At 39.6% G+C, this 20843-nt stretch overlaps 1 protein-coding gene across 1 annotated transcript; it reads right to left on the minus strand.

Annotated features, from left to right (window-relative positions):
- Positions 1 to 202: 202 nt before the first annotated feature.
- LOC135154046 (kinesin-II 85 kDa subunit) lies at positions 203 to 12360 on the minus strand. Its single transcript, XM_064099060.1, has 5 exons — positions 10988 to 12360; positions 8059 to 8203; positions 6800 to 6884; positions 5502 to 5607; positions 203 to 4015 (listed from the first exon to the last, which is right to left on the minus strand). The coding sequence occupies exons 1-5, from the start codon at positions 11154 to 11156 to the stop codon at positions 3858 to 3860; spliced, it is 663 nt and encodes a 220-aa protein (XP_063955130.1). The 5' UTR covers positions 11157 to 12360; the 3' UTR covers positions 203 to 3857.
- Positions 12361 to 20843: the final 8483 nt, after the last annotated feature.

Raw genomic sequence — 20843 nt, forward strand, 5'->3', positions numbered from 1 at the left:
CGTTACAGAGCCATTTGAAGGTTATAGATGAAGAGCTCCTACCGCGTGGGGTCTGGGGCAACTGCCCCGGTAGCTTATTTGAATAAAATTTAGCAAGTTTATAGCACTATGTTGTAAGCAGTCCTTCTTTTTTCCCACTCTTTATTTTCATTCCTCGGCAGCCCGGTTGTGTCATTAATTTTTTTTCTTGTCTTTTTTCTTTGATTTCCAATGTAGCTTTTGACTATTTCCATTCCGACCTTCATTTACCGCTATGTTTTCTATTGCATTAAATATAGGCCTATTTCGGAATGATTTTTTCTTTCTCAAATGTTCTTCTTTCATTCCTTTTCCGTCCGATATCCGTCCTTTTCCATTAAAAAAAATCTTCGTTTTCTTTCACTTTTCTCTTGCCCTTCCCTTTTCCTCCTTTCCTTTTCTTTCCCCTTCCCCTTTCACCCTTATGTTTGTTAAAATATCCCTCCCTTTTCCCCGTTTTTTTTTTTTTTTTTTTTCCCAGTGAAATCCGTTAGGGGGCAGCTTGCCCCCCCCCCCCCGCCTGTTACGCCACTGGTCGTGCCGAAACAGAATCTACGGTATTGTTTACATAGCAAATCTCAGAATTTCCTTGCTCTATGAAGTTTCAATCTTGGCAGAGGCTGGGACGAGCATGTGGAAGTAGCTAGCGACCACTTTGTGTGCGACCATGGTGCAACTCCCCTACAACCCATGCCTCAGGGGCCGCGGAAGCGGGTCCGGGGGGGGGGGGGGCTGGGGGAATTCAGCCCCCCGGCCCCCTCACTTATTTCCAAAACAGTGTACAAAAAACGTAAAAATGACATTAGGATTGTGATATTTTGAATGGTCAGCCCCCCCCCCCACTTTGAAAACTGTTCCGCGACCCATATTGCCGTACCTATTACCCCATACCACTGGTAGAACACGAAACGGTAGCTATAGGCCTACGTCTAATCCGTAAGACTATGAAAAAAACTGAAGGCCAATGCATGCAGCTGCCTCTACCTGTACCAAGATCATATCATGTACGCATAAGTGGGGTAAACCCATCCCGAAACCCATATATACCTAACAGTACTGTAACTTCCATTTCATTTTGTAAAGACGCAGAGAATCTATTTGCGATGACCGTAGCAAGTGGTTCTTCTCATGCCCCCAAACAAAGTGTGAGCCGTGTAATTGTCATTTTCACCGCCAAGCACGTACAAGCAGTCATTTACATTTTTTTCTCAAATAAACATAGAGCGAATGCGTATTTTCTGCTATTTTTTCTACATGACCAGCTCATCTGTCCAGCCACCAATTCATTTTATTTCATCATTTTATCATTGGTATCCATTCGTTCATCCATTCAATCCGTCCATCCTGGGGGGTTATCAGTAGGCCTATCCATCGGATGATCGGGCGGATGATACAATACACCCATACCCAGGCCCAGCTATCAATCCATCATTCATTCTCTTCACTCGATCTTCAGTCATTTCTCCATCCAAGGAGATTGCTCCATCCGTCCATAGAATACAGCTTTAGATCTGTCCATTGGTAATAAGGCTACCACCCTCTCTTCTGCCGCCCCCAACTTTCCGGCTCATGGGCTCGCATGAGTGTGTGTGAGCGAGTTGATCTCCTCGAAATTGATACACAAATCATACACCATGGGGCTATAAATAGCTCCATGCTTACACATTACGTTGGTCTGTTCTCTTCTGCTTCTCCAAGTTTGCGTAGTCTTCTTCACGTACCTTGCTTCCCGGATTCCCCACGCGTTCATTGTAAATACCGTCTTAGGAATGAGACCCAAATACACATTGTATCTTGCCTGTACTCATGTTATTATTTGTACTTTGTGTATATTTTTATGATTGCATGTGACTGTGCTTTTTAAACAAGCAAATAAAGAAGAATTAATAACTCTGGGTCTATAGCACAGAGTTCGGTCCTGTATATATATATCCCCAGATAAAAATCACACTTTTACTGCTGAGCAATACTGAACTTCTCATTATTAAAAATCGAGATGCAAGTTTCCTTGCAGGGCTGCAAAATTAATAGCTATTTTGTCACTGTTTTTTGTTGTTGTTGAAATCTTGCCGAGTACGTCATGTCTGCCCCATCCCTCAATTTTCTCTGCTCATCATCTGCTTGTGAATTAAAATTCCAAAACGTGCATCGATACTCGCATACACGCACTATTCGGTCTATATGTGTAGACTATACTCACGTACTTTGCATGCGATGATAATGTCCTGTGACTGTGATGTGAACCGGTAGCTTGTGTGCAAAGCGTAAACAAGTCGCTAGCCGGCTGGCATCGGCGCTTTGAGCTTGCACGCACCGTTCGACGTTTGCTTTCTCTGCGCATGCGCGATGACGTATTCATCAATATGCATGACGTCGTAATGAATATGCATTATTCGAACAGTGTTCTAAGATCAATTTATTTTTTAACCCGAGAGGGCGTCAATAGAAAGGTCCTAAGTATAAACGGTTAACCGATAAATATATAATACATGTTTCACCCCTCAATATCATGAAAATAGAAAAGTTATGCAAGTTTTTTTTCCGTGATAAAATCGAGCAATAATATAGGTATTTAATTAATGTAATAATTTTGAAATTGATTCATTACCCTTTTCTGAGAACAACCAATCATACACTATACCTTTAAAGTAAGTCTGTGAAACCGAGGTCAACTGTCACTATATCATCCCAGATCTAGCTACGGGACAGTTACAACTAAACCTTGTGAAATCATGAAATCTAATAAAGCCGAAAAAAGTGATTACACTGAAGATGGCCAACACAGACAAGCACATGTGGGACAGTGTATTATTATTGTTTGGAAAAAGACTAGACAATTTGATGGGATTACATGCTTACTTTGCTAATTTCTCAGTTATTTCACAATATCTTCCAGAATCTTTTGGCATAAATACATACGGACCCTTCGGTGGTCGTTCGAATCCTTACAACTGGCATTTATCATTAATTGTCCGCATGGTCTCATCCTAGTTTGTCTACAAACAGAAAGTCTACTTACATGCACCATTAACCATTTGGTCTAATTCGTCGGCGGCCCCGCGATCCCATTCCGTAGACCCTGTTTTTCACACACCGCGCGGTATATATTTAGTTCCCAAGACCCCGTACTTCACCCTTTTAGTCAGTTCCTTAGACCCCCATTTCAGAGTTTTGTGAGGCACATCCCCATCAAAAAATAATTTGAGTAAAAATTAAAATTGATTTCAACTCCTTGATTTACAAAGCAGACCAGGGCCAGGTCTTACAAAGAGTTGCGATTGATCCGATCACTCGCAACTACATTGTATGAACGTCAACATGTATTATGCATGTTTGTTCAAAATATTTTCTAGCTATTGATGCATATTCATGCATTAATTGTTTTCTTAAAAATTAACTACTTCTTGTTTACAAAGGACATTGTGCAAATTTCCTGTAGAAAAATGTATGACACTGATGGATTTCCATAGTGTTACGATTGATTGGATCAATTGTAACTCTTTGTAAGATGGCCCCAGAAAAATGTGTGCAAATGTGCTACTAATTGAAAGTCCTATGCCTGATTTTGGGGACCCAAACTTGACTAGACATGAGGATTGACTTGCAATTGATTGTAAGTTACTTGTGACTGATTGTAAGTTTCTTGTGATTGATTGTAGGTTTCTTGTGATTGATTGCACGTGTCTTATGATTGATTACACGTTTCTTGTGATTGATTGCAAGTCAATTGATTGTAAGCTTCTTGTGATTGATTGTAAGTTTCTTGTGATTGATTGCAAGTTTCTTGCAATTGACTGCACATTCCTTGTGAATGATTGCACGTTTCTTGCAACGCCCCATTAGGGTAAGCTACTTACCGCAAGATCCACCATGTGTAGTTTACCGACCCTAACGTGTTGTTCTTTGTCCAGACCCATATCACTCCTCTCCAGGGTAATAGTGAAGATAGCATGCGAACGGGAACTCTGTTCATTCATGTTTGTCGCCCCCACAGATCCTGCAAGCAAACCGGACCAGATATCAATTGTCAACAAGTTGAGCATTACTAAAGAAGGACAACCTAATCAAGGCTGTTAAAATGAATATATTCATGGTTCGTTTATTTGAAAAAAAACCAATGATACACATACATGTAATACACATACACTAATTTACCTACATTGTGCTGCACTCAACCCAGGTGAGGTGAATGGGTACCTCGTAGGAATTTTATTCCTTGAAACGCAGTGCGCGTAACAGCTGGTCTGCTAAAGCCAGATTGATTATGCTGTACTACTTAAAGAGCACTTTGGCCATGGCCTTGGAGGCCATTTTGACTGACATCAATGCACCTTTCATTAAAGTTGGAGTTAGTTTTTTTTTTTTTTTTTTTTTTTGGGGGGGGGGCTTTTCTTTCTTTCATTTCCAGACATGTGCCTTTGCTCTAAGAATATTAAAACTGAAGTCCTGATTAACCAATGGGTACATATTACAAGCATGTCAACATGTGAAGAAAAGAAGAAAAAAAAGAAAGACAGTCGAAATGTGCGCTGGACAAGTCTATGCTTTAATACTTTCTTCCAAAACAAATGCTTCAACAAAACAAGCAAGCACCTTGACATAACATTTATTTCCAAACCCCAAAAATCTTATTTTGAACCTAAAATAGCAAGGAGATGCCATCCATCTAAAGGTTGCATCAACTCACCACAAGGTATGTGGATATCACAAACAATCATCAAGTACAGAATACCCGGTAATACATTAACATCAATTTGTGCTTGAAGGTGATTTTGAAAATGTGGGTGTGATAAATCAATAATTAATGAATCACTAGCGTTTCTCCCAGTTGGTGGAAGGGCACTAAACTCATTATATGTATTATTCCAAACGGAACAATAATACCATTTTGCCTCTAATAAAACCGTATTGTAGGGAATCTGACATTTGAAGACACTGCATAATTTTCTGTATTCTGAAATGTGAAGAAGGCAATTCAGATCAACGAACCCTGTACATGTATGTGTACTGAACAGAAACTCGAAAGCCTGTTTTTTTCTGAAGACAAATTGTACACAAGAATACAGAACAGGCAAGAACAGTACTTCATGTACACTGTAGGATGTTAATCAGTCATTATCTGAATCTACTAATATCACCCTGACCCCTCCCCTGCATAAAATGGAAGATCCAACTGATAGCATTGAGGACCGGCAAAAGACCCAAGTATATATATAATTTTTCTTTTTAAAGCTTAATTAAAGATACTTCTACTACTACTACTACTACTACTAGTAGTAGTCTTATTTACCTGGGGTAGCCACTTCAGTCCCCAAAACTGTTCTCCCATTTGGCCCTGCTTAACATGATAATGGTATTATTACCCTGGCTTTAGCTGGGTTGCCTAGGCAGTCAAGCATTTGATGAATCTCTTCCTACCAGGTGACCATTCACCTCACCTGGGTTTAGTGCAGCACAATATGAAATTATGAAATAATACTTACTATTTTTGTTCCCTAATGTCATGATCCTATCCATGTCATCTGCATTGTTGACAACAAACGCAGAAAGGTCTTTGACATACACGCCGACATCGGGACGCTCTTTTACCTGGTGAAAAAATTGGACAAAAGAAATTTCATTTTTCTGTGATTTGATACGAAATAATAATAAAAATAACAACGTTTTATCTACCCAGGGTAAACTAAATGCCGAGTGCCTAGCAAGAAGGCAGAAGGTCTCATTCTTTGGTATGGCTCGGCTGGATTTGTGATTTGTCTAAATCTGTAATGTTAGATCCTAATAAATAAATCAACACAAACTTCCAAAACTTGAATTACAATGTACAAACTGTCAATATTCTGCAAAGACTTGCTGCTTTTAAAACCTCATTTTGTCGCTTGAAAAATGTTTTTACCCATCATGGGTTTGACTTTTCATACACCAATCTCAAGCCACATCTACATGTATAGAAAATATTCTTCAAAAATGAAAATATAACAGCCTTAAAACTCGACCAATGTTTTATAAAGATATCAATCTAGTGCCCATTGCCAATATGTGGAATTTCTTATTGTGAAAATGTGAATCAACATTTGAAAATGATGGTTCGTGATTTTGATCTCTCCCGTTTAGATTACTGCAAGTCTATGTACAAAAGAAAATTGGGACATTGCTATTTTTGTCTACACAACCCTGTGAAATTTAAAAAAAAGGACACAGGATCGTGGGTGAAATAACTTTCTTTTGGGGAAGTATTATAGTTATTCTACATGACTGTGACTATTTTTTTTGTATTTGAATGAGCCTTTAGGTAGTGCCAATATGAACAGGAAACTGGTGGGTGTTTCATAAAGCATTTTGTAAAGTTACACACAACTTAACACACGACTAGAACATGTTCTTTGGTGCAAAGTCTGCTACATAGGGATGTATCATTTAGTATAAGAAAGGATCACCAGTCATGCACAAAGAACATCTTTATGAAACACCCACCTGGGCCCCGTCTTACAAAGAGTTACGATTGATCCAATCAATCGTAACTCTATGGAAATTCATCAGTGTTATAATTTTTTTCTACAGGAAATTTGAAAAATGAAAACACACCAAATTGTCAAGAAATCAATGACTTTATGGATATACATTCATATCTAGAATTTTTTTTAAACAAACGTGCATGTCATATGTTGACTTTGCTGGCTTTCCATTGTTGCGATTTTTCGGATCAATCGCAACTCTTTGTAAGACGGGCCCCTGGTGTATCAAACGAAGTGGAGGTTTAATTGGGAATGAACTATTTTACCTCTAATCTGCTGTGTTGATCTTTGCCTAATAAATCTTTCACTTCTTCATTATAGATCTCCAGATAAGACACCCTGACAAGAAACCTGCAAAAATAAGAGTTCAAAGAAGAATCACTAAAACTAATTTATTACATGTCTTGGGTACCAAACATTTCATCTCCTTCCACACATCATAAACAAACTTATAAAATAACAAGTAGTTATGGATGCCATTAAAACTAGGCACTCGTCCTAAGAGAAGGAGATGGATTTTTTTTTTTTTTTTAATCACAAAAATAGTATATAAAATTTAAATTGATTCTGATTTATTTCATTTCCCTTTCATTATGGTTTCAATCATTTTCAAAAACAAACAAAATTTACAAAAATATTAAAAGAACAAAACAGAACATAATGCAAATTAAATATGGTTAAGGGAGCCTCCATAAAGCAATTGAGCCTATTAATAGGGCTCCCTAAAAGTAACAAACAAAGAGTTGATCAATTAAGTAAAGTGTAAAACATGCAAAATCATGTAAAATATCAGTATATTAATCAACTTGATAACAACAGAGGGAAGAAGGCAGGGAGTGCAAAATCCAACTCCTCAGCAAAGCAATGGGATCATTAGCAATTACCATCAACACAAGCATTCAAGTCCCAATATCTTCAGGATTCATTGAAGCATCATGATCAAGGAAAAAATGGACCCGTGTGCTATGTACATGTACGTAGCCACTATTATCACTATTTAGCATTACAGCCCTATAAGCTCAACCTCATACACATCGATCATTGGGATTGCCGAAAAAAAAATATCTCATTACACAATGGAGTGTCTCTTGAGATGAAAGAATAATACTAGACTACTTTAACCAAAAAGGGGGGCACTGAAACTGAAAATAGTGAATAATCAGGACAGGCTTTTGAAAAAATATATGGATTGGTAGTTCATTTCAGATGTTAAATTGACTACATCATCGAAGTGGAAAAAGGAGGAAAATTGCACTGGGCCCTGGGTGATTTCCCTCTTGAAATGCTCACAAGAGCCCTGGAACTCCATAGGAAGCCCTAGAAAATATCCATTCATTGCAATGTTAAAGGTTATCCAACGTTGCAGAACTAGGCAGTAAGTTCTGAAAAGTAGCCCCCCAAAAAAATTTTGCCTGGACCACACAACAGTTCAACAGAGTGCTCTTTGCCAAGCATTTCTGCAGAACATACTTCCTTCCTTCGTGGCAACCAAAAAAACTTTTTAAGCTATAAAGTCTGCTCTAACCTGACATTTTCTTGCTCTTTGGCAATGTGCCCAAAAATATGAGCGAAGGAGTTTGGAATGATGCCTCTGAGTTCTGGCTGAGATCGAACTCCTTCCATTGTAAACGTCTTTCCAGTGCCTGTCTGGCCATAGGCAAATATGGTTCCTGCATTAATAATAAAAAGGTGAAAGTGAAATTATCAAACAACTTGCCGAGCAACAAAGGAAAACTCAAGCAGAAATAGGAACAACTTGTATACGGGGGCATCGTGGTCTAGTGGTTAAGAATCTTGTCTTTCAGTGAGAGGGGCGTGGGTTCGAATCTCACCGGTGTTTTCGTTAAGCAAGAAATTTATCAAAATTGTGCTGCACTCAACCCAGGTGAGGTGAATGGGTACCCGGCAGGATTAATTCCTTGAATGCACCAAGCGCCTTTAGCAGCTGGAGCTACAGCCGGGGTTAATATATAGTGCGCCGTTGAATAGGAAACTAGATGAATCGGCGCCTCATAAATGCTATATATTATTATTATACTAGATCCATTTAACAAGCCTAATAGTTCATATGAAAGTCTAGGCTGTTTGAGGGATACGTGTTCTGTAAGTTATATAAGTATGTATACCAAATGTATATTTCTATTCCTTTTTAAATTTATTTGTAGGAATTTTATCAGAACAGATACATATGAAAGGTAGAGGTTCTATGTCCTCTACCTGAAAATTTGACCAATAATAAAACACAAATCTCTTCAATATTCCTTAAAAGCACAATTATTCCTTTCTATACATGTATCTACTTGTACTTAAAGGAGATGAGACAAAAATCTCATCAAAATTGAAACAAAATATTACTTTTGTCACGGAATGAAGGTCATATTACATGTACTTTGATATTCTGCACTCAGTATAAGGCCACTTCTGGTAATGATTTCAACATGAGCTTATACAGATTCCAAACAAGTGACCACTCAGGTGTCTATCTATAGGTCAATAAAAATATGTATCTAAGACATTAGCAGTGGCCCGGGGCTACCAAAAATGAGAGTCGGGCAACAACAATTCTGTCAAAAGCCCACACTGGGTGGCCCAGTCGGGCTACCAAAGTTTTGATAAATTGTAATGTTTTCTATTGTTTTAGGGCCACCAAGAATATGAAATTGATGATTTTGGTGAACCTTGGTGAACCTACATGTATCGGGCCACCAAAAAAAGTTAGTGTGGAGCCTTGCCAAAGGATTCTGGATGAAATAGTGCAATTCCTGAGAAATGCAAGATAAGCATGAAATTTGAGCCTGATGTTGGATCTTTTTGCAAGTATGCCTCTCCTACATGTGCTCATCTGCATAATTGGGGATCGTAAGTGTGATTGTTATTTCAGCTTAGATTTCATGATTACACAAAGTTCAGTTAATGTCAACTCTAGTTCTACCATAATACGGTCACGGTGACAATAAATATTGGTTTTACAGACATTCTCATGAAATCAGTGTATATTTCAACTACTTTTGTTTGTCTTTCATTATGGAAGAAACCTATCTTTATCTTCCAGTAATTCTTTAAAAACTTTCATGCACGCTATTTCAGAACAAGTGGAACGCCTCTGGCAGTCTCGCCTGCATTACGCAATTTAATATAGCAGCAGTGCTAACTTTGAAAACTACTATAAAATAATCATTCATAAAAACATCATTCATATAATGACATAATACCACGTTCATTGACCATAAATGACATTTGAACGGAGACTTAAGACTGTCAACTACACCCATGTCCACATTTCATTCACTCTATCCATAAACTTTCAAAGTTATGATGGCACTTCAACAATTACCCCAACATGGCCTAAGTTTATTGACCTTAACTGACCTTTGACTTGGTTTTGTGACCTGAAACTCACAGGGGATGTTTAGTGATGCTTGATTACTCTTAAATCCCAAGTTTGATGAACTAGATCCATAAACTTTCAGAGTTAGGATGGTAATTCAACAAATACCCCCAACACGGCCAAAGTTCATTGACCTTTAATGACCTTTGACCATGGTCATGTGACCTGAAACTCGTACAGGATGTTCAGTGATACTTAATTACTCTTATGTCCAAGTTTTATGAACTAGATCCATAAACTTTCAGAGTTAGGATGGTAATTTAACATATACCCCCAACACGGCCAAAGTTCATTGACCTTAAATGACCATTGACCATGGTCATGTGACCTGAAACTCGCACAGGATATTCAGTGGTACTTGATTAACCTAATGTCCAAGTTTCATGAACTAGATCCATACATTTTCAAAGTTATGATGGTAATTCAACAAATACCCCCAACTTGGCCAAAGTTCATTGACCCTAAATGACCTTGGTCATGTGACCTGAAACTCAGGCAGGATGTTCACTAATACTTGATTAACCTTATGTCCAAGTTTCATGAACTAGGTCCATATACTTTCTAAGTTATGATGTCATTTCAAAAACTTAACCTTAGGTTAAGATTTGATGTTGACGCCGCCGCCGCCGTCGGAAAAGCGGCGCCTATAGTCTCGCTCTGCTATGCAGGCGAGACAAAAACATAATTCCCAAGTTTTAGGCTTGTTTGAATTTTGCATCATCTTTATCAATACTGGGACCATTCTTTATTTATTAATGTTAGATGAAATTCGTTAGTGTCATGTTTCCCTGTAGGCTAGTCCACATTACTTTAATCATCCGTCAGTATCTTTATCTTAAGGCCCTGTCACATCGTTCCGTGCAATCACCCACAACAAACATTTGAGCATGTTCGTACAAGATACGTGTACCTGCAAAAGATACTGTCAAGTCACTTCCCAAGTCGTGCACAGGGCTTGCACAGAATGATATAACCGGGCCTTAATTTTTATGGTATCAGCAACTATTCCATCAACAACAATCCTATTTTCTTAAATTCATGTTAATACCCTGGATAGGAGCTTTACCATTATAGCCTTCAATAACAGCATCCACAATAGGTCTGGCCGTTTGGTTGTAGACGTCAGTTTGCTTGGCTCCAGGAGCAAACACGGTGTCAAAGGTGAATGATTTGGGGGGTTCCCCGCTGGGCGCGTTGGGGTTGGTGACCTGTACAGTGCCCCTCATCTCGTCCATCTTGACCACAGGCTTGAACCCTTGACCCGTCTCCTTGGAGTTGAGGGGACGACATCGCACCACCACTCGCACATTATCGCTGCTGCTGCTACCACCCTACATTTAATTATTCAGGAAATGAGAGTGGGGTTTAATATTCATTTTTTCCTTATTAAGATATTAAATTGAGGGAAACGGAATCCAGTGTGATGAATCATTAATACATGTAAATTAATTATACAATGTGAACTGCATCTACTTGAATTTTTCTTTCGCAAAGACTATATTTCCATACTTGTCAATTTCATTTTAAAAATCATACGTTAACAATCAGTTTATTAATTATACAATGTGAACTGCATCTACTTGAATTTTTCTTTCGCAAAGACTATATTTCCATACTTGTCAATTTCATTTTAAAAATCATACGTTAACAATCAGTTTAATACATGTAAATTAATTATACAATGTGAACTGCATCTACTTGAATTTTTCTTTCGCAAAGACCATATTTCCATACTTGTCAATTTCATTTTAAAAATCATACGTTAACAATCAGTTTAATACATGTAAATTAATTATACAATGTGAACTGCATCTACTTGAATTTTTCTTTCGCAAAGACTATATTTCCATACTTGTCAATTTCATTTTAAAAATCATACGTTAACAATCAGTTTAATACATGTAAATTAATTATACAATGTGAACTGCATCTACTTGAATTTTTCTTTCGCAAAGACTATATTTCCATACTTGTCAATTTCATTTTAAAAATCATACGTTAACAATCAGTTTAATACATGTAAATTAATTATACAATGTGAACTGCATCTACTTGAATTTTTCTTTCGCAAAGACCATATTTCCATACTTGTCAATTTCATTTTAAAAATCATACGTTAACAATCAGTTTAATACATGTAAATTAATTATACAATGTGAACTGCATCTACTTGAATTTTTCTTTCGCAAAGACTATATTTCCATACTTGTCAATTTCATTTTAAAAAATCATACGTTAACAATCACAGTTTAGACTTCAGTGTAGATCTATCAAACCTAAAAGTGAAAGGCTGCTCTCACATTACCCAGCAGTTTTTCTACCTTTGAGTTCTCAACACCAAGGCCCGTATTCTGAAATCGGGTTTGATTTAAACTCTAGTTTTAATTTGTGGTTTAACTATGAAAAGCCAGTTGTTACATAAATCTTTATTAAACAGTAGAGGTTCAATGTATCAGCTCATTTGACTCCCAACATTATTAACTGCCTGGGAAGGATAAGTATGACAGTCATCTTCACCATTAACGAATTATAAAGGGCACAGTAAACATGAGAAGCGATTACTGTAAACACAATTTTGAAACATTTGGCTTCCCATAATTTTAGCACAGAGACCATGGTCTAAGTTAAACCCGACTTTAGAATACGGGCCCAAATGTCTACGGAGGAGGCTACTAGGGCGTGAAACAAATATTCATATCTAAATGATACGCGCCTTAAAACCCAAGATAACAACAACAACAACAGGCCCAAAATGAACAACAACAACAACACACACATTCACTCCAATAATAAAATATGACCACAAACTTTACACCTCCATTTATAACTTATATAAGTTAGACTGATGTTAATGATATTCACCTAAAAATCTGAGTCAAAATTGAATTTTAAAAATTAGGCAGTTTTCAAGCTACACTGACTGCCTCCTTCAATCCTGAAGATTCTTGCAGTATTGTAGTACCAGGGACTGGCAGGTGCAATACACCGGGTGAACACCCTACACTTTGACAAATAGTGTATTGGTTTTAACATGCATAGGTTGTGCCTGCTATACACGGAACCAACATTTGCATCCTCTCTGATTGACGGAGTGTTTTCCAACTTCATTCACAACCGCACTGAACACAGCGGTGAGGCACCCTAACACACAACGCTAGCATCAGTTTGTTTTTTAGACGTCTTCCGGCAAGCTGCGGGACTCGAACCCACGCACGTTGAGATCTAAGATCTTAGACTTATCCTGAACAGGCGCTCTAACCGACTTAGCTACGCTGCCTCCCACTCATATCATAACCTTGTTCATAGAATGTTAGGAGGCAGCGTAGCTCAGTCGGTTAGAGCGCATGTTTCGGATAAGATTGTAGATCTCAACGTGAGGGGTTTGAGTCCCGCTCATGCCGAAACGCGTCTAACAAAAATCTGATGCTATAGCGTAGTGTGTAAGCGTGCCTCATCGCTGTGTTCAGTGCGGGTGTTAATGCAGTTGGAAAACACTCCGTCCATCGGAAAGGACGCAAATGTTGGTCCCGTGTTTAGGAGAGTCACAACCTATGCACGTTAAAACCAAAGAGTAGGGTGTTCACCCGGTGTATTGCACCTGCTGGTCCCGGCAAAATTCAGGTCAAGTCAATCTTGACGTTCATATGCCATAATAATCAATATGATTGTGGGCATTAACGGAAAGACAAGACAAGAAGACAAGAATGAGTGCCTCCCACCGAGCTACGCTGCCTCCCATTCCCAATCATTTCATGAATAGCCTTAAAATGCAGCCTTTCTCATCGAAACCCCTGAATCATGAATTAAGTGAATGCACAGCACAGACAAGACCAAAAGCTTCAGTCTCTGTATTTTGGTTGTTCCGCTGAACTGCGTTGGCTCACTCACCAATACATAGACTGAAGAGCTTGGAGGCCCGTACGTGCAGACAACGTATTAGCAGTATGGCAGTGAGTCCAAACTTCGCGCGTGTCCATACTTCGCGGACGGTCATTATCTAAAAAACTAGCCAATATCCTTAAAATCTGACATCATCAACGTGAAAAGCGACCTAAAATTACCCTTTGGCGTAAGTTTCTTCAGGATGAGTTCAGTATTCATGAAAATATTGGCAAAAGATCAGCAAATTTGTCACCGTTAGCGCCCGTTTTAAAGAAATCTGATATTCTCAACAAGCATCACGATATCACCATTTTGCAAGCAGAAATCATCAAAAATGTGAGTTAAATGTGGTACTAACCGATTCTATAGCATTTTGCCATCAATCTGATATAAATATTTCACTTTTTGAGCTTGAGCTTTTGTTTAAATGTCCACAAAAACTTTGGTCCGCGAAGTTAGGTCACACTTTTTCTGAACGCTTTTCCAGCACAGCCCGCATTTGCCGATTGGAATAGAATTTTGAGATTGCGATACCGGCGAATCCCCTTGACCTACTTTTCATTTTCGTCCATGATTTTATAGTTTACGATCTTGCCGTCAATGTGGTAACTATTTCTTGACTTGGTTTTGTATATATTATGAATATTTTGTGAAAATTTTTAAGCCTGATGAATATTTTTGAAAAGTGCGCGAAGTTTGGACACCCCATCATAATGTTAGATCTAACATTCGGCGGAAACCCGATTTTCCAATTGTTTTTTTGTACATAAAATGTCACATTATGAAAAAGAAATCACATCAATATTTACGAAAAAATGTTAAAAATTCAGAAATATCATACCTTAGACTGCAGTTACCGCTAATTCCTTTCAAATGATGATCAAAACATCGTCATCTTCGATCCTTTCGTTGGTCAACGTAAGTTGCCATCTTTGATGACGTCATCATCCTTACAGACGTTTTTACCAGTCGCTATATATCGCGATTTGTGCCGCTGCTTTGTGCTTGTAGATGTGCATGCGTTCAGAACTTGTCGCTTGCATTGATTGGCCAGGATATCGAAAATTTAATCGGAAAGCCTTGATAAAAGCACAACTCGTTGATGGCTGCCATTTTTTCCTCTCCGGCAGATAATTAAAAAAATAAGGAATAACCCGGGGAATAACTCATCGGTAACGTATATTTTCGATATTTTTATAGAACTTACATAGTATCAAAAGAAAGATTAGAGTCTAACGAAAAATAGTGGGCCTTCGCATTCAAGATAATATAATGTCATTTAGAATCTAAAAGAAATTAAAATCTGGACAAAACCCGTCCTCCGAATTGCCGACCAGATTACACATGCAGGCTCGCACTAACACACTACCGTCGGTGAATGGGGATTATTATAGTAAATGTCAGAAATTGTTGAATAAATCCCCAGAAACGACGGTTATTCCTGTCTCAGCACAGACGTGTTTTTTCAATCCATCCAGTCCCTGGCTGCAACTTGCAAGTAACCTGCGAAAGCCGAAATTGCATTTTTATTTTGTGCAAGAACTTTGTTAGATGATAAGATCTAACGTTCCCTACAAGCCTACAGGCCCAGGCCAAGACCAAGTTACACTTTACAATAGGCCTAACAGTTACACTAGTCTTACGTTACACTTACAGTGACTTAGTTACAGATTCATATTAGGCCTATAATAATATTTTTCATAGGTAGGGCCTCACTCACACAACATGCGAGGTTAGTATACTAACCTCGCACAACACATGTGATTTCATAGTGCATTTTGACGTTTTCATTCATCACACGAATGTGAGGGACTAAACTACGCCAAACCTTTCAATATTTGTCCACTATGTTAATCTTGATCGTATGGTTTAAGTTTATTTGAAAAAGAAATTATAAATTATTTATTAAAGTGTTTTTATCGCTTACCTCCAAATCTCAACCAGGATACTTCGCTCGGTCCGTCCTTAGTCATCCTTCGTACTGCGGTGGAAATTACGCAAACAACAATCGAAATGCGAAATTTTCCTATCGAACATTCTCGATTCAAGTCGTCGGCGCATAATAGGAAATTGTACCAAAAATCAACATAGTTCTCTATTTATTCAAACAATTTTTTCTGGGGTGCACTTGACCTTTAAGAGATTTTCCAATGAAAATATTACATGGAACTTGGAAATACAAATCATAATTTGGTTGAACAAAATGTTTTCTGTTAAAGTATAAAACAGAAGAGGAACATATCCTTCACGTATTTTTATATCCAAAATATGTTGCCTTAGTATGGAATAATCACAATGACATAAAATGAAAATGGGTAAAGTACCTTCCTAATGATCATTGAGCACTAGCGTACCTACGGGGGGGGGGGGGGGCAGGGGGGACACTCTGCCCCCCCTGACGAGTCACAACCCATGCAAAAACGTATCTTTGCCCCCCCTGACGGGCTTGAAAAACCTTTTTTTGCCCCCCCCCCCCCTGACGAGCTTTAAGACCTTTAATGCCCCCCTGACGAGCTTGAAGACCTTAATTTTTTTTATTTTTTTTTTGCTTGTCAATTTTTTTCTGGTACGAAATCCTTAATTTGAGATTTCGCCTATGGAATCATTGTTTAATAATGTTCAAAGCTTTAAATAGATGAAAATGTTCATTGAGAAAATATACATATATATATATGAACAAAATGATAATGTCCCGATTGTTTCGCATTACGTGTGTTAGATTGCGGGCGTTTGTGTGTGTGTGTAGGAAGCAAGATATTCGTGTTAATGTTTGCACAAAAAAGGAGAGGGAAAGGGAAAGGAAAAGGGGAGGGGGAAAGGTAGAGGAGAGAGAGGGAAAAGGAGACCATAAAATAGAAAGAAAACAAAAGAAAGGAAGAGGGGAAGGGAGAGGGAAAGAAAAATGGAAAGAGCGAGAAAAGAGTAGGGGAGGGAGAAAGGAAACAAAAGAAGAGAAAGGAAAAAGCAAGAAAGGGAATGGAGGGGGCGGGAAAGGGAAGGAGAGACAATAAAAGACAGATCAGGGGAGGGGGAAAGGTAGAGGAGAGAGAGGGAAAAGGAGACCATAAAATAGAAAGAAAACAAAAGAAAGGAAGAGGGGAAGTAGGAGGGAAAGAAAAATGGAAAGAGCGAGAAAAGAGTAGGGGAGGGAGAAAGGAAAGAAAAGAAGGGAAAGGAAAAGCAAAAAAGGGAAGGGAAAGGGAGAGAAGAAAAGAAGAGAGAACGAAAATGGGGAAAGGGAGAAGGAGAGGGGATGATGAAGGGGATAGGAAAATGTGAAGTTTGAAGATCTGAATATTAACACTAAAACAAAATTAGACTCCCATGTTTTATTTATAAAAATACCATCTTTTTCATGATTATAAAGGTTCAACGTCCATGTTCTAGGTCTAAACTTCAACATAAATCTACTGGCGCTTCGCGCTTGAATTCTGGAGGTCATTCCTCTTTTAAAAGTATAGGTAATCTGTCGGACTTTTCAAATCACAAATTTAAATCTTAAGCGCAAATGCCCTCGCATTATTTTTCATTTAGATACAGTCCTGTCATCAATATCAAAAACTCTAAGCGCGAAGCTCGCGCTGGCATCATTTTTGTAAGTGACATTTATGATGTTGTTCATATTTTAAAAATGTCCATTTGTTGAGGTTTAAATGTCCAAAAGTTCAGCGCTCGCATAATTTGTAAGGTAAATAGGCCTACCCTTTTAATTGTTATACAAAGGCGCTTATACAACGTCCAGAATGCAGTTCGGAATATTGAAAATAACTATTGGTCCCGCTATTTCTGCCCGTGCGACAAGCATTTATTATTTTGAATCATGAGATTCACCTTTAAAATATGATGAAAAAGTATCGTTAAGACTGAATTAAGAAAAAAAGAAGCTCACGTTTCACGCTCGCATTTTGATCCGTTAGCTTGTGATAATAATGGTGACTTCTTTAATATATCTGTAGCGACCTAAATAATTTGATTAACTTTATTTCTAGTTTTGTCTAATTAAAGACCCACTAGTTTATTTTGCCGCCGTTTTTTAGATACGTCACAGTCTTTACAAATCGTCACTTGCGGGAAATAAGTCATCGAGAAAGGTGCACAGACCGTACGTCTTCTTATAATCGATTTTCTGTGTGTACGTGGCAAGGCAGTTTTTAATTACAGTAATCAGCCAAGGTACGTTATTTAATATTGAACGATTAAATGATGATCTTAATGTATGTTGAAGTATGATGTTTTATGGCAGTTAATTATTCAATTCCGAGTTATATTTGATTTACTTTGATTTACCTGATATGTGATCCATCGACCGCCTTTACATTTTAGGGCGTGGCACTGATCTGCACCCGATGTGATCGATGCCAGCGAGATCGGACTCCGACCTTACCTAAGCCCCGCCGAAGCCAGAAGTGATACTTGGCCGATGTGATCTGAAGCCCGAGTGACCCGAAGTCCGACGCAACCAGAAACTTGCAATGACGCAGAGCCCGTCGTCATCGTGACCTGCTGCTCAGCTCGACATAACTCAAGCACTGGCATTTTCCACCGTCGGACGTCGACCTTCTAATGGACATTTCAGATCCGACAGTCAATCGTCAAGTCGGGACGTGATCATTAAACGTCTCGGGACATTTTAGGTTACTCAATAATTATTGAATGTAATTTATATTGTATTGAATGTATGTATAATTCGCTTCAATATGCTAAGTGATAATGAAGCTGGTCCTGATGGAGCACCACCCGTCCCCGCATTTGCAAACCATGTACAAGCGGTAGCGATTAAGCTCCCACCCTTTTGGAGAAGTGACCCTCTGGTCTGGTTCGCTCAAGCCGAGGCGCAGTTCGCGACACGCGCCATAACTCAAGAAGCGACGAAATATGCGCATGTCATCGCCGCTCTTCCGCAAGATGTAGCACAGGAAATCCGAGACATTTTGGTAAATCCTCCGGCAACTGACCAATATTCGACCTTAAAGAAAAGCCTAATAGCGCGTGTTAGTGCTTCTGAACAGCGTAGAGTTCAGCTTCTTCTAACTGAAGAAGAATTAGGTGATCGCAAGCCCTCGCAGCTTCTTAGACGCATGGAACAACTTCTAGGCGAGCAGAAGTTAGAGAAAGGAATATTCAAGCAACTATTCCTCCAAAGATTGCCCGTTAATGTCCGGCAGATTTTAGCATCTACTAGTGAAGCCTTACCGCTCAGCGAATTGGCTGCGTTGGCTGATCGTATTGTTGAGACACAGCCATACACGCCTGGCACTATTTCAGCCATTGCGCACGGAAATGCGGAAGCTACTCCGAAAGCTACTCCAAAAGCTAGTAGCGATCTCGAAAGTCAGGTTTCCGAACTCACCAGGCTGGTTCGCAATCTCACAACTGTTGTGGGAGATATCCAGCGCAGCCGTAGTCGAAGCCGTAGCAGGAAGCGTGATAATAGACAGGTCAGACGCGACACGTCAACAGATGCTTCGTCCGATGAGCTATGTTGGTACCATCACAAATTTGGTGACAACGCGCACCGTTGTCGACCACCGTGCGCACGACATAATGCTAGTCTTTCGGAAAACTAGCAGGCCAGCGGGTTAACGGGGCGACAAACCCTTCTGGTCAGCCCGAAAATATTGATAGTCGCCTATTCTATGTCAGAGACATAGAGACAAGAGCAAAATTTCTTGTCGACACCGGTGCGGCCGTTTCTGTATTTCCGCCTACTAAGCAGCAGCGGATGCACAAGTCCGACATCACGCTTAGAGCTGCCAATGAGTCAATTATACATACTTACGGTCAACGCTCGCTTACATTGAATTTTGGTCTCCGGCGCACGTTTAGATGGCTATTCATTATCGCCGACGTATCTACTGGAATACTCGGTGCAGATTTCCTACACAATTTCCGTTTATTAGTAGATGTGAACAGACGTAAGCTACTGGACTGTTTGACAGGTCTCAGTGTAACGGGTAGTCCTGCGAACTGTCCACGCATTAGTCCTATGTTCAATACGACGGATAACCCTCATCCGGTTTACGAGATGTTGCGCGCGGAGTATGGTGAGATCACCGTACCCACATATAAAGCGCAAGCCTTGAAGCATAATGTGGTCCACTACATTGAGACTCGCGGTCCTCCGGTACACGCAAAACCTCGCAGGCTAGCGCCAGACAAGCTTAAGATTGCTCGCGACGAATTTCAGCACATGCTCGAACTCAAAATCATCCGTCCGTCCAATAGCCAATGGTCTTCCCCATTACATATGGTCCCGAAGAAGACAGCAGGAGATTGGCGACCCTGTGGCGATTACCGAGCTTTGAACCGTGCAACAATCCCAGATCGATATCCGGTCCCGCACATCCATGATTTTGCTGGTCACCTACATGGGATGAAGGTATTCTCAAAGATTGATCTGGTACGCGCTTACCATCAAATACCGGTTGCGCCTGAGGATATCGGAAAAACCGCCATTAGCACACCCTTTGGACTCTACGAGTTTGAAAGGATGCCGTTTGGTTTGAGAAACGCTGCCCAAACATTTCAAAGGTTTATCGATCAGGTGACTCGCGGACTTGATTTCGTTTATGCGTACATCGACGACCTCCTTGTGGCTAGCGCCACAAAGGAAAAACACGAGGAAGACCTTCGACTACTCTTCAGCCGGTTGCAAGAGTATGGCGTGGTGATAAATCCAAAAAAATGTGAGTTTGGAGTGCCCGAATTGGATTTCCTTGGTCACCGCATCACTAGTGAGGGAATCGGCCCTCTGCCAGATAAGGTCAGCGCGATCCGCGACGCCAAGGCGCCTACAACCCTCAAGAACTTGCGAAGTTTCTTAGGCCTCGTGAACTTTTACCGAAGGTTCATTCCGGGCTGCGCAAACATCCTGATGCCACTTACAGATTTGTTGGGGAATAAACGAGGCAAGCGCGGCAAGCGATCTCGCAAGGCGCTGGAGTGGACTCCGGCATGCGATATAGCTTTCCGTGAAATCAAGGAGGCACTGGCAAGAGTCGCTTTGCTCACCCACCCGGACGTGGATGCCCCATTGAGCC

Source organism: Lytechinus pictus, chromosome 5 (assembly GCF_037042905.1).
Source record: "Lytechinus pictus isolate F3 Inbred chromosome 5, Lp3.0, whole genome shotgun sequence".
NCBI classification, from domain to species: Eukaryota; Metazoa; Echinodermata; class Echinoidea; order Temnopleuroida; family Toxopneustidae; genus Lytechinus; species Lytechinus pictus.